Source organism: Polyodon spathula, chromosome 12 (genome assembly GCF_017654505.1).
Source record: "Polyodon spathula isolate WHYD16114869_AA chromosome 12, ASM1765450v1, whole genome shotgun sequence".
NCBI classification, from domain to species: Eukaryota; Metazoa; Chordata; class Actinopteri; order Acipenseriformes; family Polyodontidae; genus Polyodon; species Polyodon spathula.
The window spans coordinates 5,618,826-5,634,368 of NC_054545.1; the positions used below are offsets into that span (position 1 = coordinate 5,618,826).

Genomic DNA, 15,543 nt, shown 5'->3' on the forward strand with positions numbered 1-15,543 from the left:
GTAAAAATGTAACGCTATTGTAGGAAACAGATAGAGCTTTCATGGCATTATATATATATATATATATATATATATATATATATATATATATGTGTGTGTGTGTGTGTGTGTGTGTGTGTGTGTGTGTGTGTGTGTGTGTGTGTGTGTGTGTGTGTGTGTGTAAAATGGTTCTTAACAGCGACTCCTTGTGGTGCATTGGTTTACTGAGCTGTTTAATCTCAAGGCTCTGTATTTTAACCGGGAGGTGGTAGTGGCTACGCCTTGTTCCCATTGCATAGCCCCACTATTACAGTACGTGTATACCGGAAATACCTTTATCTGTTCAAATACACGAACCGTAAAACAAACCAAAGAAAGTGTTTACCGCTAATCTTTAGATTTGCATTTGTCATGTAATTAGTAATAATGTCTTGCACTACATGCACATGCAATTATTAATTATATTTAAATTCTGATTGTGTTATTTTTAAAATAAGAAACCAAAAAGATTGAGTCTCACTGTATTACTCAGGCTGCACTACAGTGTCTATTCACAGGCGCGATCCCACTACTGAGCGGCACGGGGGCTTTGACCTGCTCCGTTTCCGACCTGGGCCGGTGCACCCCTCCTTAGGCGACCTGGTGGTCCCGAGCTCCCTCGGGAGCACCATATCGATACCGAGCTTAGTGCGGACACCCGATCGACATAGTCCACTGCAGCTCAGAACCCCTGAGCTCAAGCAATCCGCCAGCCTCAGCCTCCCAGTAACTTGGATTACAGGCGCACGCCACCGCGCCCGGCGACAGCACAGGCTTGTTCGAAAGCGTTTCAGGATCCAGTGCTGGTGACGTCACATTGCATTTGGTATCTCGACTGCCACCCAGCGAGCGCAAGCAGACTGCAAGATGAATTTCGTTGCTCGCTACATCAGCGTTCCAATCTTAGTGCGAATCACGCACTGAACGGGTCGTCAGTTTAAATTAATTCAAACGAAATAAAAATAATACTTTGCCACTAGCGCAATGAAACACTTCCCGCTATAGATATGGCACATTATATTATACTTCGCTATATTTTGTAAATATGTTTATCATGTCTTTATAATCCGCATCCGCATATTGTACTGATTATATCACCCTAATAGAGTTTAAGGATTATATCGCCCTAATAAAGCTTAAGGATGACAAGTCTGCTATAATTTTGTGTTTATAAACATTAGACTTAAGTGTAAAGTAACCAAAGCGTTTTTAATGACTCCAAATTCAATTCATTCATTACGCAACACACCTTTCTGAGGAATATCCCATATGAAAACACCAGGGGGCGCTCCGATTAGATAAACCGACTTCAGAACATAGCAACGACGATGTGACGTAACAATGCCCCAACAACCAATCACAAGAGGCCGATATATTAACAAAATATATATTGCGAAACATCCGTTTTCAGATTAGAAATTTTAGAGAAGTCGTTTTTATTATAATTAATGATCAGTCCCTGTGCCAGTGCAGCGTTCGGCTGTGATGTGTTATTTAATCGGTTGTTTACTGAACTGCTGCAGGTGCTTGTGTTTTTAGTATAAAAAGATTTGAACAAAAAGTAATAAATGACGGTGACCGACGAGAGATGGGAAACAGAACACACATTAACTGTTGCATACTGACATCTGCCCGGCACTGTATACTAAAATCCAACACGTGTTTACATTGATTGATTTAAATGTAGTCAGTATATTCTATAGAATAAGTATAAGGACATATCTTTTACAGTTGTTTTTTTGTTCTTGAATTTCACAATCAGTTTTTTGAACAGATCAAAGCTACTACCAAGCACTATAAAAACCGTTCTTGAAATGCCAAAAGGGAAGATCAAATCAGATTTTGATGTTGCATTCAATCATTAGGCCCTCTTATTACAAAATGTGTTTTATAATATGTATCTGGTTCTTAATGTTTTGAATAAATAATACATTCTGTAATAAGAAATACCAGAGTAGGGATTCAAATTAGAATAATTGTCTCAAATGTATCTCTGAATTAAAAACAGCAGACTGGTTGGTAAATTTTAAGAACCGTTCTGGTTTCCTGACAAGCCTGGTGTAGAATTAGATCTATGTAAAATGAAAAAAAGGGAACTCTACTTCTCACTGACAGTTAGAGCTTCCTAACCCTATTCAGGAAATGCCTGTTATAAAATAATCGTTACAAATTTAAATAAAAAGCTGAAGGTTTTTTTTTTTGGTTTTGTTTTTTTTTTTTTGCAGCTGTATGGGACCTCAACTGCTGTGAGACGATGGAGAGTTTCCACACTGTGCAGCTGGGGCCCATTCTCAGACTGGGTCTTCAGGAAATAAAGTGTATTGACTTCACCCTTTTTGAAAGGGATGGTACATATACCACATGAGAAACTGATCATTGGGTTAGAAAGTAAACCCATTTAATACATACAGAGACGCCTTGAAAAGTATTGAGCTGAGTAACATCAAAAGACATACATGGTTGTAAAACACAAAGTTAACATTAAAAAAAAAAATATATATAAAATTAAAAAAAAAAAAAAAAAAAAAAACCATTGCTGAGAAGAGCCAGGGGGGATATTCACAACCCCCTCTCAGACAGGTACATAGAAATCAACACACAACACATCAGAATACAAAACAAGTTAAGTTCTGTTTGTAACAGAAATCACATCTAGTGATTAGATATCATATATAATTATATATTGCAGTATAAAATAAATCATAAAAAAAACACAACATAATTGGCTGTAACAATGGTGTAATAGCAAGATTGTAAACTATGTGTGTGTGTGTGTGTGTGTGTGTGTGTGTGTGTGTGTGCTTTGATGACGCCTGCGTCACCTCGAGTCGGTTCAACTGGACACTGCCAGAGCCAAAGGCAGGATAAAACAACAGCAATGTAAAATACTATAACTGTTTATAAAACCAGCATACATTGGCAAATATCACCCTGTCTGGATGCCTGACTCCACAGTAGAAACTTAAAACCGTTTAAAAGTGTTTCTTTGTCTTCACTGATGGCAACAGCTTCCGCATGACAGGAAACCCCCAAAAAGTCTAGAACAGGTCTCTTAAAGCGACCCCTTCCAAAACAACCTCCCAAAATGAAAGGACTCAAAAGGAATCTCAACTTCCCTAAAGAGCCAAGTGCTGACTTTAGCTGCACTACACGTCTAAGGTGTACAGAGAGTTTGTGGAAAGCTGCGGGCCATCCTTCACTTCGTGGAGAGCTGCTCCAGCAGGGGGTTGCTCTCGCTCTCGGGCGTCTTGACGCTGTCCGTCCTCACGATGCAGGTGGGGCGATGCCGGTTCAGCATGAGGATCAGCTGCTGTCTCTCATGCTTCAGCTCTTCAATCTGAGCCTTCAGGTCTGCGTTCATCACCTCCAGCCTCTCCGACTCCTGCAGGGGACAGTCAGTGTTAGACAACATCACAGACCACTGCCGGCTGCCCGCCTCCTAACATCAGGGGTGTTCAATCAGAGTCTTGGAGGGCCACACCCCCCTTCCCCAAGAACCCAAGTTCGCTCACCCTTTGCAGAAAGTCTGTCCTTTCTTTCTTTTTATTTCGACATCGTGCTGCTGCAACTTTGTTTTTCTCTCGTCGCCTTTTCCTTCTATCCTCCTCCTCCTCCATCTACAAGAAAGACATTCTCATTTCCCGTACCTTTATCACGATTACAAGATAAAACCAACTCAAAAGCAAGAAAAAAGCTATGTTATATTTGCTGTAAAACCACCAGGCATCCAAGTAAGAATTTGTAACACTGATGTAAACTGTCTTAGTAACATAGTTCACCTTCTGTAACTGGTACTTTGTTACGACTACAGTTACTTTCAGTCACTGCTGCCCCTATTATGTCACTTTTTTGCTTCTCACTCAGGTTACTATATGAATGGAATGTTATGTGCATTGCAGAATTGTATGGTTTCAAAAATCTGAAAATGCTTCGGATATGTCAGTGTAAACAACAACATCCGTGTCTCTGAGAATCCTGCAGTTCTCGATTTCCCCAGTAGGGGGTGCCGTTTGCTTGTGTCTGACTCTCCACATTGCACATTAGGAAGTCCCTGATTGAATGGGCTGTAGTGTCTGTGGCCGTGTTCTTTTAAAATGTGTCAATTTGACTAAAGTTGTCAGGAAACGTCAACTTTTAGCATCGGTGCCTTAAAAGAAGGCTGTTTATTTAAGCAATGTATTTGGGGGGGGGGGGGGGGGGGGTGCAGGGACTGACGCTTAAAGAAAAGGTTTCTTTAGGAAAAGACAAAATAAACACCTTTCATTAATAAAAAAAAAAAAGAAAATAAAAAAAATGTGTTTTCTCCGCTCAGATTTTTGGAAAATACTGCCTCTAAATGTTACTTCATTGGCACCGTACCACATGCTTTGCAGCCCGCTCTGTTATTTCCTGAAGTGACATTAAGGCCCGAACACTGCATGCGCTGTCCGAGGCAGACAGGCAGCCCCGTCTCTGCTTCCCACCTCCCCGATCCTCTCCACAGAGTTACAGCTGACCCATCCTGGGTGGGTGCTTACCTCTCCTTTCAATGAGGATGGCCTCTTGGACAGTTTTACTCCCAGGAAGTGCAGAGGGGAGATCATGGCCTCGATGTTTCGCATGTCTGCGTATTTCAAGTCCTCAGCAGTGAGAGTGGTGGACGGGATGCCTGCCAGCGGGCCGAGACTTGGGAGAGAGCCTGCTGTCAGCGAGGGGTCTGGGATCTGTCCAGGCATCATGTCAGGCTCGGCTGCAGAGGGAGAGCAAAAACGGTTACCCCTCCACCCTCACTTCTCAAACATTCCTTTAGAATGACTTCGGAGAACCTTACCCATCCAGCTGCAGCTTCAGATATCTCAGTAAAGCAGCATGCAACAACTACATTCCAGCAAAGGTTAGGGTCTCTTACGTCAATGGCTTGCGTCAATTATTAAATCATGTTTTGTTGGAGAGCCCTTAAAACACGTTTACAATGATAATATTAGCTGTCTAGGTCAGTCCCCCGTATAGAAGTAAATGAGCCAAAATCAGCATTTTTACTTCTCCAGTTAACCTTGCATTTCCTATGCTAACTATGCATTTTGCATGCATTGCCATCAGCGCTGTACCTTGCTTTTACTAAACTATAGTTTACTACCCAAGACATACATTATCCATCCCATTCAGGCACTCAGTTTAACTCGCTTTATTCTATCTAGTCTAATGCAACTAAACCAACATGTCCCAGTTTAATCTGAAGATCTTTTGTCGTTACAGTGTGGAGTCCTGAAATATATCCCTCATCGAAACGTGCATTACCTTCCGGGATTGATTAGTAAAAGCTGAAATGACATTACTTAGCAGAAAAGGGGCAACAACCCAAATTCAGCAAATCTCTTAAAGTTCAAATATTTCCCTGATCGCCTAATCAGCCTGACCACACATCTGCTCCTCACAAAAGAGCTGGACTGTTATGAAACTGAGAAATGTAGTCAAAAAAGCAGTCATTGCATAATCCAATCCTCCCTCTTTCACTCTTGTTTAGTATTCTTCAGGGAGAATATTTTTTCAATACAGCAATTGAATTCAGCTTTCTAACATGCCTTTGCAAAACATAAATTTACTGCACTGTAGGCCTAACTGAAGCCAATTTCAAAATTGGTCCAATTCCTGCCAGTGAAGTTTCTAGTCCAATATAAGCTGCCATTTGCAGACACTGGAATGAAATGTGACTGGGATACCAGCCTAAATTCATCAGCTCTGAGCCGTGGGACAGGGCCAGGTTTGAAACAAGGTGCATAATTGTAACTGTATGTTCACTGTGCCGGCCGTTCCTTCTACAGAATATTTTAATACTTAAAAATAAAAAACAATCATTGAATAATTGAGAAACTACTGTACCAGTTAATTTTTAATAATAAAAAAAAAAAAACTTTGTTTTTGATGCTGTTATATTCTTGCTGTTTTGTAGCTGTAAAGCTGAACAGGCTGCACTAAGGCACAGTTCTGAAGAATGTGAAACAAAGATCCCCACTCAAGCTCGCAGACATTGCTGTGCTAGCACTAAGAAGGGGCAGCTGTGTCCATGTCATGTATTAGTTATGAAACAGTATAGAACTGCACTTAAGACAGGCTGGCTCCCGGACAAAACAAGCATTTCTGAGGTTTTGATTTTTCAGTGCGTGTGTGTGGTGAGCTTCCAAGTCGTGTCCCCCCACCCGCCCCACTCCATATTTTAGCTCAATACTGTACAGATCTCCATCTCCTTAACTCTCTGGTGTGTGTCTATAAAAACATCTGCAGTCGATTCAGTCTCCAGAGATTTATTTATTTATTATTTATTTATTTTTAAATAGTACCCATTTGCATTTAGCATCCTCATGTACTTATTATCAAACTGATACCCTTGTGCCAGAGGGCATTACCAGAGATCATGGACCAAAACATGCTGGTTCATTTATGGATCTGAATAAAAAGCACAGATTTTTCTACAAGACATAAAAGTTTCCAATTTGGACCAGTGTTTTCAACTGGCCCTGCTAGTGTCAACCATAGTCCACTCAAGAGCACCTACAGCGTGCACTTCAAAGCACCTGGCAGTGCAAGCACAACAGGCTGAATTCCTCTTGCAATCGCAGAGCATGTACCCAGAAGCTGTGGATAGTAAATGTCCTGTGAGGCCGTTGCTCTACCCCTGACAGAGATTACTCAGCTGAGCAGCTACAGGAACAGCGGCAGCTCCCATTACAAATAGATTTTTTACTTAGCAGCAAGCTGTGCAACAGGGTTTTTTTTTTTTTTTTTTTTTTTTTTTTTTTTTTTACTGTTGCCTAACAGAGAGCTAAAGGGGGGTTCAGTTTAGTTTTCCAGCACTGCGCCAGGATTCGTGTTGTGCTATACCACCAGAATTACCGAATAATCATTTTAAAAAACGTCCAAGTCCAGGTTTGACTTTGCTACATGACTTCATTGCATCTGATGTACAACCCTTTGTATGCACTACCCACCTTCTGCATTGGAAGCCAAAGGGAGCTGATCTAAAAATCCGCAGCTGATTCAGCATCAGCACCACTTCACTACTTAACGAAATCTTTAATAGGACCCCTTGGCACTGGCCTATCCCTTATAAAAGCATACCACAGCATTTCTGTGTGGTATTTTTGCAGTTTTATCGTGCTTTTCCCATGGTTATACAATGCATTTACCATGCTTTAATGATCTGTACCATACCTTGCTGTAATTCACAATGCTTGCCTGAGCTTTATTACACTTAGCTGTGCTTTTACTATGGGAAACTTTAAAAGGGACAGTTCATCACTGCCAGTAGTTTGAAACATGATTAACGCATACTTGATAAAAGGCGACTGTTATCCTTACTTTCACTGAACACATTCAGGTTGACTGTGGTAAACCACAGTGAAAGCACACAGTACAATAATAGTATGCGTGCCATATACTAGTAAGCAGTGTAAAATAAGAATCATTATTCTTTAGTTAAAGCAAAGAATAAGCACTGAGGGTGTATCCCATTCCAGCCTCGATTCACGGCAGTAAGTTCAACAAAGAACACAGCGTAGAGAATCACTGTAAATACGTTGTACCAAAAATGAAGAACGCATTGGACTTTAGCGAGAGGATTTTGTTGGGGTTTGCACTGTAAGAGTTACACAATGAAAGCACAGGGAGACGGTGTACTTACAATCTCTGTGCTCATCAACGTCGGGGGGGGGGGGGGGGGGGGGGGGGGGGGGGGGGGGGGGGGGGGTGGGGGGGGGGGGGGGGGGGGGGGGGGGGGGGGGGGGGGGGGTGTGGGGGGGGGGGGGGGGGGGGTGTGTTCAGAGCGTTTCTACTCCAAAGAGTATTTTGCACCATTTTTCTGAAAGGAGAAAAAAAAAAAAAAAAGAAACGATAATTAGAAAACAAGTTATAATAACAAATAAAGAATATTTTATTAAAAGTCCTTCAATTACTGTTTTCTAACTGTAGTGGGTGTTCATATCTTTTCAGTACAAATGGTGCAAAAAAATAAATGCTACCCGACATAAGAAGATTTGAATCCATTTCAAGAATGAAAGTGTGCCAACATCTGAAGGTTTGCTGCAGAGTTCGCTAATCACTTAGCTACCGGGCCATTACTCCAAGTAACACACCACAATGAATCACATGAAGAAACATGCTTACTTTCAAGTTTGTCAACTCCTACAGACCCTGCCCAAGTAAACAGAGACTAATATTTTCAAATTGTCTATGAAGACAGCAAGTATAAACTGGCTAGACACCCATACAGACATCCCCGATAACCTCTGAGCCTACCTTAATGTTTCCACTTTGTTTAGTTACTGCAAAAAGGGTACAGAGTCCCTTTCAACTTTTCAATTATTATTATTATTATTATTATTATTATTATTATTATTATTATTAAATTGCTTCTGGACAGACAAAAGATTGCCATTATCTGATAAGCAACTAGTGCATTCTGATATTGAGCTAATGTAATATCACCAACATATAACTGCTTTGGGGGTCAAATGCAGAGCAGAGATTCTAGACAGACATCAGCCCTTTTATCCGACAAACATTTTGCAAATACGCAATATTTATAACCAGAATCAAAATCGGAAGTGTGCAGTGTTAAAAATCCCCAGATATTGCAACACAGTCCTAAAATTCAACTGAACGATAACATGGTTAAAATCTAGTAAAATTCCATGTGTAGTAATTAGAATGTTGCATGAAATGCGTGTGCCAAATGTTGCATGGGGCCGTGTAGTACTCCACTGATTTGACGCTCTGCCATGCTATTTACTGGTGCGGCTGCAGCAACAGAATAAAATCCGAGGAAATGGAAATGCAGAGTATGTTTGTTGCTGTTTTTTTTTTTTTTTTTTTTTTTTTTTTTAACTCTAAGGGCTTCAAACTCGGTCCTAGGGACCCCCGTGGCTGCTGGTTTTCATTCCAACCGACCTCTCAATTACTTAACGAGACCCTTAATTGGACTAACAATTGGCTTAATTAGACATTTTTACTTGTTTTTAGCTATTAAACACAGTTACTTATCAAATGTTACAGCTAACTTGAAATATGCAACTGTTCAAGAGCTGAACACAAGTAAAAATTAAGCAAATTATTAGTTCAATTAAGGGTCTAGTTAAGTAATTGAGAGCTTGGTTGGAATGAAAACCAGCAGCCACAGGGGGTCTCCAGGACCGAGTTTGAGAAGCCCTGCTCTAGGCAGACCTTACACTAGAGACCACCACAACGAGGCAGCTAGCGCCAATTCATTCGTGTGTTTAGGTAACGAACTACATATATATCCCATACATTGAGGGAATAATTGAGGTAACAGGATAAGTAAGTGAAACATATCGAGTACAGTAACTTAAATAACTACAACCACAACACAGGCATCTGCTATCTCCCCCAACACACGTTCGTCCAGAACTACATACGCGAAGACTGTAGTTCTTTATCCATGTATTACTAAAAAGTAATACAGATACAATCTCATCCACGGTCTAAACTCATTCCAAGCGACAGAAGTTATTATTCAAGTGATGTCCATTCGAGTCTTACGTAACCTCGTGTAACTTCTGCAGTTCATTTCATTTAGTGTAGTTCTTAATGTTCCAACAAACGTGTCACATGCAACAGTGAACATTCGATAGATAAAAAAAAAAAAAAAAAGCAGGCTGACTTTTTCCATTCCATATGACTTTCATTAGCTAACGTTCTGGCTTACAATCCACGTTCATTATTAAAGTCCCCAAGTCAAATACTCAATCTGGAAACTGTTTCTAGTATTGTGCAAGCGTACACAAACCAGAACATGCACCAAAAAATTTGTAACTGCTATTAAATTTACAGAATATGCATGTAAAACATTTGCACAAAAAAAAATAACAATTAATTAAAATCACACGCCCAGCAGGATCTGACGCCAGAGACTCTTTCTGAAGTCTCTGCAACGGGGAGCAAAAAAAAAAAAAAAAAATTATATATTAAAAACCTGACAAAGTTTTTTCAAACTCCGTGCGCGCCACCTACTACGCCAAACCAAGTTTTAAAGTGTTTTTCAGTTACCTGAATTTGGTCCTAAATCCGAGAGATGTTCTTTTTTTCAGGTCAGCTGAAGGTCGGGTGTCAGTTTTAAAGAATGAAAATCGTTGCATCAGCCCGTTTTTATACCGACCCCGCTTGTCTGGGTGGGTTTGGGAATGCGGAACATACTTGTGCCAACCAGACGTAAGAGGCTGGTGTACAGTGTGGAAAACCCGCCTCCCCTTAACAACCAGAAAACAAACAACACAGCAACTAACTAACCTGCCTCAGTTCAGGACAATTTGGAAACGCAATCAACACCCACACCCTGGTGAACGAGGGAATCCCACAACAAATACTGCAATACTTGAGGAATACCTGAGAGAATGACGCGCAGATACTTTATTTTAAAGCAGTCCGAGGTCTAAAAGGAAGTAGAAATAGGCCACCCATAGTAAACAAAAAGCTATTTAAAATCGAACAAAAAGCTGTTTAAAAAATAGCTAATGGTTAGCCTTCCAACGCTGTCTGCTTTACATAAATCACATCAATATAAGGTATAACAGAACCTAGAAACGTACAAGCCATCAAAAAAAAAAAAAAAAAAAAAAACCTACTCGAATTTCAACTTTGGAAGTATATTCAGGGGCTAAGTTTGTTCTGCAGGTGAAATGCCTTGTAAATGTCTAATCTCTGAGGATATCAAATACACACGTATAATATATAATACACGTGTGTGTGTGTGTGTGTGTGTGTGTGTGTGTGTGTGTGTGTGTGTGTGTATGTATATATATATATATATATATATATATATATATATATATAGTATATATATATATATATATATACCAGATTAAAACATAACATTGATATTGACACACACACACACACTTTTAAATATAAGTTATAAAACGTCCTAATACACACACATGCATTTTTCAAGTGGTCAAGGAATTAATGTGTTGTGACGTTACAGTTCTTTAATGACCAGTGCGGAATGGGACCATTTGAAACCTGCCATATTGTTATTTCCTTTGCGTCATTGGCCCCTGGATCCAACTAATGCTACAAGTTTTCTGAACGATTTATCCTACTAGGGCACCAACAAATTTCCCTTCGTGTCCCGGCCTGGCTTTCTCATTCTGTACTGTAGTACACATGTTGTATTATTTTCCTAATCTATTTATGGAAAATCTAATTGCACAATTGTTAGTAATCTCTCTCTCAAAATCATATCCAATATTTAATCCTCGTTTTACAGTTCATTCATTCTATGTTCCAGTTGGTATGGATTCAGACCTCACCCTTATGGTGAAATTTTGGACAGAAAGTTTTCTGTTCCATACATCAAAGGAAGTAACGATAGACCAGAGACAGTAAGTGGTCTGTTGGACCAACACAACATTTGAAATTTAGGGTAAAAGTATGGTGTCAGCCCTTGCACGTGTTTACTGCGCACCATGCAGGACCTCCTGTATGACTCATAAACCATGTGATCGGAATTCTAAGTAGACCAACATTCTTGCACTGTGAGGTGTGAGAGTGGAAACAGTTAAGCTATTTAATGTATATGAGCTGAAATGTTTTCCTTGTGCTCACACAAGTGTGGCAGTATTTGCAGTTCTCACCACCATGGAACACCGTTTGGAATCTCCTGCCTGACATTGCCACAGAGCCAGCAAGCACAAGCTGACAAACATATGCAGGTCTGCACAAATTCCCACATTGCCATAGATATAGATCAATTACCCTGGAAAGAAAAACATTAACGTGTTTAATATGCTTTAAGTGCTAGGTGCAGCTAAATTGCAGTTACAGTGCATTCCCACAGTCTCACTAACTCTGATGTCTGTGAAAATAACTAGAAGTTGATGGGTTTGTAATACACCACCAGATGAGTAAGGGCATTTTAGCATGGTTTGCACCCAAAACATGACTCACCACTCTCCCAATTAACCAGTAGATTAGAAATATACTTTATTAGCCACCTCATTTTAAATTACCAGTCAAAGAATATGAACAGAACTTTGACAATATAGGGGAAAAAATCCATTGCCAATAGCAGCAGCAGGTGACGTAACAGATTCTGGTCACCTTGGTATCAAAAAGCTGGGTTCATACAGATGCTTGCCCTGAAATTTTTTTTAAAAAGCATTTTCTACCTTTAGTATGTTCATTTTTGATTAATAGAGTTGAACCAAGCATATCCTTAGATTTCACAAATCACAGAGGACCTAGAAGTGAACTGGCCTGAAATTCCACTGAATATTGTGTTTGGTCAGGAAGACGTGACTGCGTTTCAACCCATGCTGTATTGAAATTCCTGGTTCATACAGCATGGGACCTCTGTCATAGTTTGCAGTGCAGGTACCCCCGGTCTCTATCACTGTCTGTATCATCAATTTAGACCCAGGAAAGGAGAGAGGGGAGTCATGTGCACAGCATCCTCAGGTCCTGCAGCTGCCATTACAGAGCTCTCCTTGTGCTTTAAATGGTAAAAGGAACACAAATAAAAGGAAACATATCTCAAGGCATCTATATACTTGAAAATGTAAAATGTCTTCAGACCACATGTGCTTGTCTTGTTCTTTGTCACAGCTGTTCAGTAACAGGTAATCCCACTGCTTTCGATCCAGCCCTCACCAGTTCATTCATGATAGTTCACAGCTCAGAATGCATTTAAATGTGAAATTATAGTCACTGATATTTCAATAATTACTTATTTTTAAATTCTTCAAAGCTTCTAAATGAAGCCAATGTCCAAGCCCTCGCTGTAACACTGAAAGTTTCCTGTTCTTTTAGTCTACAATTACTCCCTGTGGACAAAAAACAGAAAAACCATGAAGATAAAGACAGGGAAACCCCTGAAGCTGCAAAAAAACCACAGGAATGGAACTAGTCATTTCTAGATAATGAGGTCAATATTAATATATACAAAAGTTTTAAAAGAACATGGTTTCAACAAAGTGATGCATGATATTTCCTTTTCATCTCACTTTTAAAAGTCTCATCTTGAAAATATGGATTTCCTGCTGGCTCCCAGTCATAAGATCTAAGGAGCAGGCCATGTGTGTTAAGCGCCAGGACTGGTCTTTTTATCTGTTTTGTCAGATGCGGAAACCGAGAATATTGAACATGATTTTGAAAACAACTTTTAAAATTTTTTGGCATTTGTTATAGATAATATGTTAACTGCATATGTTCCATGTATCAATGTTATCATGGCCTGGGAAAATGAACTTGCACAGAAGGCAAAGCTTAGCCAAGCATGGCACAGGACGGGCAAACCATGGCAAAAAGAATGTAAGGGGACAGTTGGAACGTGTCATCTGTGGAATTGTCTTTGCAATATGGAAATATCTGCATCTTCCTAATTCAAGAACAAAATACAAGCAAATAAGCTAAATATCTTCTACAGAAGAAACGTGGGACTAGTGATAAGATTGCTAGTGCTCATAAGACCTTGGCACTCAAGCTATGAATAGTTACTATTACTGTACCCAATCTGCGTGTGTCCATGTATTCATGCCAGACTGTCTGTGCCAAGATATATTTAAAAGTATTTTCAAAAAATTCCAGTTGGTTATCAGTGATATCAGCCATATCCCTGTTAAGATAGATGTGTCAGTTAAACTATAAATAGGAAAAGTCTTACGAAAGAAGGAGAATAAAACAGAAGTAATAAAAAGCAAGTTTCACAACGCAGCACATTGAATTGTATCTTATACATTAACAAATAAAGGTCTAAATCCACCTGTCAGTGTTTTAAAACTCTTATTTCTTAATTTAAAAAATACATATGTAAATAAATCCAAAAATATATGGTTTGGTTGAAAAATGTTGGTAATATATTAATATTATTTATAAGTACCAAATACGCAATTTAAATGTGTTCATTTTCTTTGAAGCACACTAACGTCAGCACAAACTCATTATACCAATTGGGAGCGTTCCAGCAGTATTTACATTAAAATAGAGCCTATTAGTTCTTGTGAGTGCAGCTTGTTAAATACCTAGCATAAAAGCTCTTTCTCCTGAGAGCATGCAGCATTATCGCATGAGAGCTACCTATTAAGCACAGATGTTGTCAACTGATTCACCGTACTTGACACCTTTTTTTTGCCCCATTAGAAAGATGAAAGCTATACTATAATTTGTGCTAATGTGGGTTTATATAAAAATAAAACTGCCCTTCTTTCCTAACCTGTCCTATCAGTCAGACCCAAAAATAACCCCCAAAGAACTCTGGGACCTAATCAGAGGCTTCTGTGTGGAACTGGAATTTCTTAATTTCTTAGTATTTCTGTCCTGCTTCGCCTCGCCTCATCTCAGCTCATCTCGGCTCAGCCTCCCAAAGCCCCAGGACAGGCAGAGGGTAGAAGAGCATTGCATTTCTCCCCAGGCTCCATACTGCAGTGCAATCCCAAGGATATATTGGGGAAACTACTATGGGAGTCAAACTGCCCTCCAGTTGGATACGACTGATTGGATGGTTTGCTATCAGATGCCCTGTAGCGCCTTTTACATTATTTCTAGCACAGACCTTTATTCTTATTGTCAAATGGATACAAGTAAGATACAATATCCAGCTCTCAAGATGGCACAAACGAAGCAGATTTGAGAGAAATAATCCTTGGGCGGGTTGTATAGCCATGCATTGAGTCACGTACCATCTGTCCACAGCTCTCAGACATAACATTATTAACAATGTATTTTTAACAAAATCATATCTGCCCACCACATCTTCCACTTGTGTCTAAATATGCTTATATAACTGTGATGATGCCAATCACATGCGGTATTATTTTTTTAGCTATTCTGGCAAAAAAAAAAAAAACTCTTCATTCAAGATCTCTGAGCTTCCTGTCCTTGCTTGTACTGACAACTACGGTTTTTTCTCATTCAATTTGCAAGATGCATTTTGTTTTTTTTTGTTTTTTTTTTTAAATATGTCACTAATTGGTTGTAATGTTGGAAAATGTGCAATTAAGGAGAAAACTTATTTCCTTAATTGCATATTTACCAACATTAAATGTGCAATATATAATTGTAAGAAATGAAACTTTGGAATGGTTTCATCTCATTAGGAGACAATGCATGGCATTGCCATGTCACTTCTGTTATTGTTAAACAGAGACTGGTTGTTATCAACCAGCTGTTTTACAAGACTTGAAATGCATTGCTCTCAGTTTTCATATTTCTCCTTTGCTTAGATGCAAATCAAACCAGTCTTGTTATGTCAATGCTTAGACATCTTTAACCTGTGTGTGTTTCCATGGAAACCAGGCAACAGCTAAAAAGCCTGCACCAATATCCATGTGTGCGGCGCTTTCGATAGAGGAGACGGCCTGACATTTCCGACAGCCTGCTTCAGTACAGACTAAAAAGGCAAAACTTGTAAGAAACTATTGAAGTTGGTTCAACCTTAGAATGCTAAGCAGTTAGAAGCTATGGAACTCTGAAAAAGCAACAAATCTGATTTTCTCTCACCACATGCACACTATAGTAATTTCAGAGATGTTGGTAAAA

At 39.5% G+C, this 15,543-nt stretch overlaps 1 protein-coding gene across 4 annotated transcripts; it reads right to left on the reverse strand.

The window, feature by feature from the left end:
- Nucleotides 1–2,394: 2,394 nt before the first annotated feature.
- Nucleotides 2,395–10,197, reverse strand: LOC121324744 (jun dimerization protein 2-like). 4 transcript variants are annotated; one of them, XM_041266892.1, is made up of 6 exons: nt 10,057–10,197; nt 7,809–7,852; nt 7,676–7,711; nt 4,536–4,747; nt 3,531–3,635; nt 2,395–3,400 (listed from the first exon to the last, which is right to left on the reverse strand). In XM_041266892.1, the coding sequence occupies exons 1-6, from the start codon at nt 10,143–10,145 to the stop codon at nt 3,215–3,217; spliced, it is 672 nt and encodes a 223-aa protein (XP_041122826.1). In that variant the 5' UTR covers nt 10,146–10,197; the 3' UTR covers nt 2,395–3,214. The 4 variants fall into 4 exon arrangements, with proteins under 4 accessions (XP_041122826.1, XP_041122827.1, XP_041122828.1 ...); XM_041266893.1 differs by lacking the exon at nt 10,057–10,197 and adding an exon at nt 9,426–9,792; XM_041266894.1 differs by lacking the exon at nt 10,057–10,197 and having other exon boundaries at nt 7,676–7,709; nt 7,809–7,827.
- Nucleotides 10,198–15,543: the final 5,346 nt, after the last annotated feature.

What these genes read in the sequence shown, in the direction of transcription:
- LOC121324744 (XM_041266892.1), bottom strand. Translation starts at nt 10,145, where the DNA reads ATGCAACGATTTTCATTCTTTAAAACTGACACCCGACCTTCAGCTGAC. An exon ending in CGTTGATGAGCACAGAGATT is followed by an intron (nt 4,748 to 7,675) that starts GTAAGTACACCG and finishes CTCCCTCTGCAG; the next exon opens with CCGAGCCTGACATGATGCCT. An exon ending in CATCCTCATTGAAAGGAGAG is followed by an intron (nt 3,636 to 4,535) that starts GTAAGCACCCAC and finishes TCTTTCTTGTAG; the next exon opens with ATGGAGGAGGAGGAGGATAG.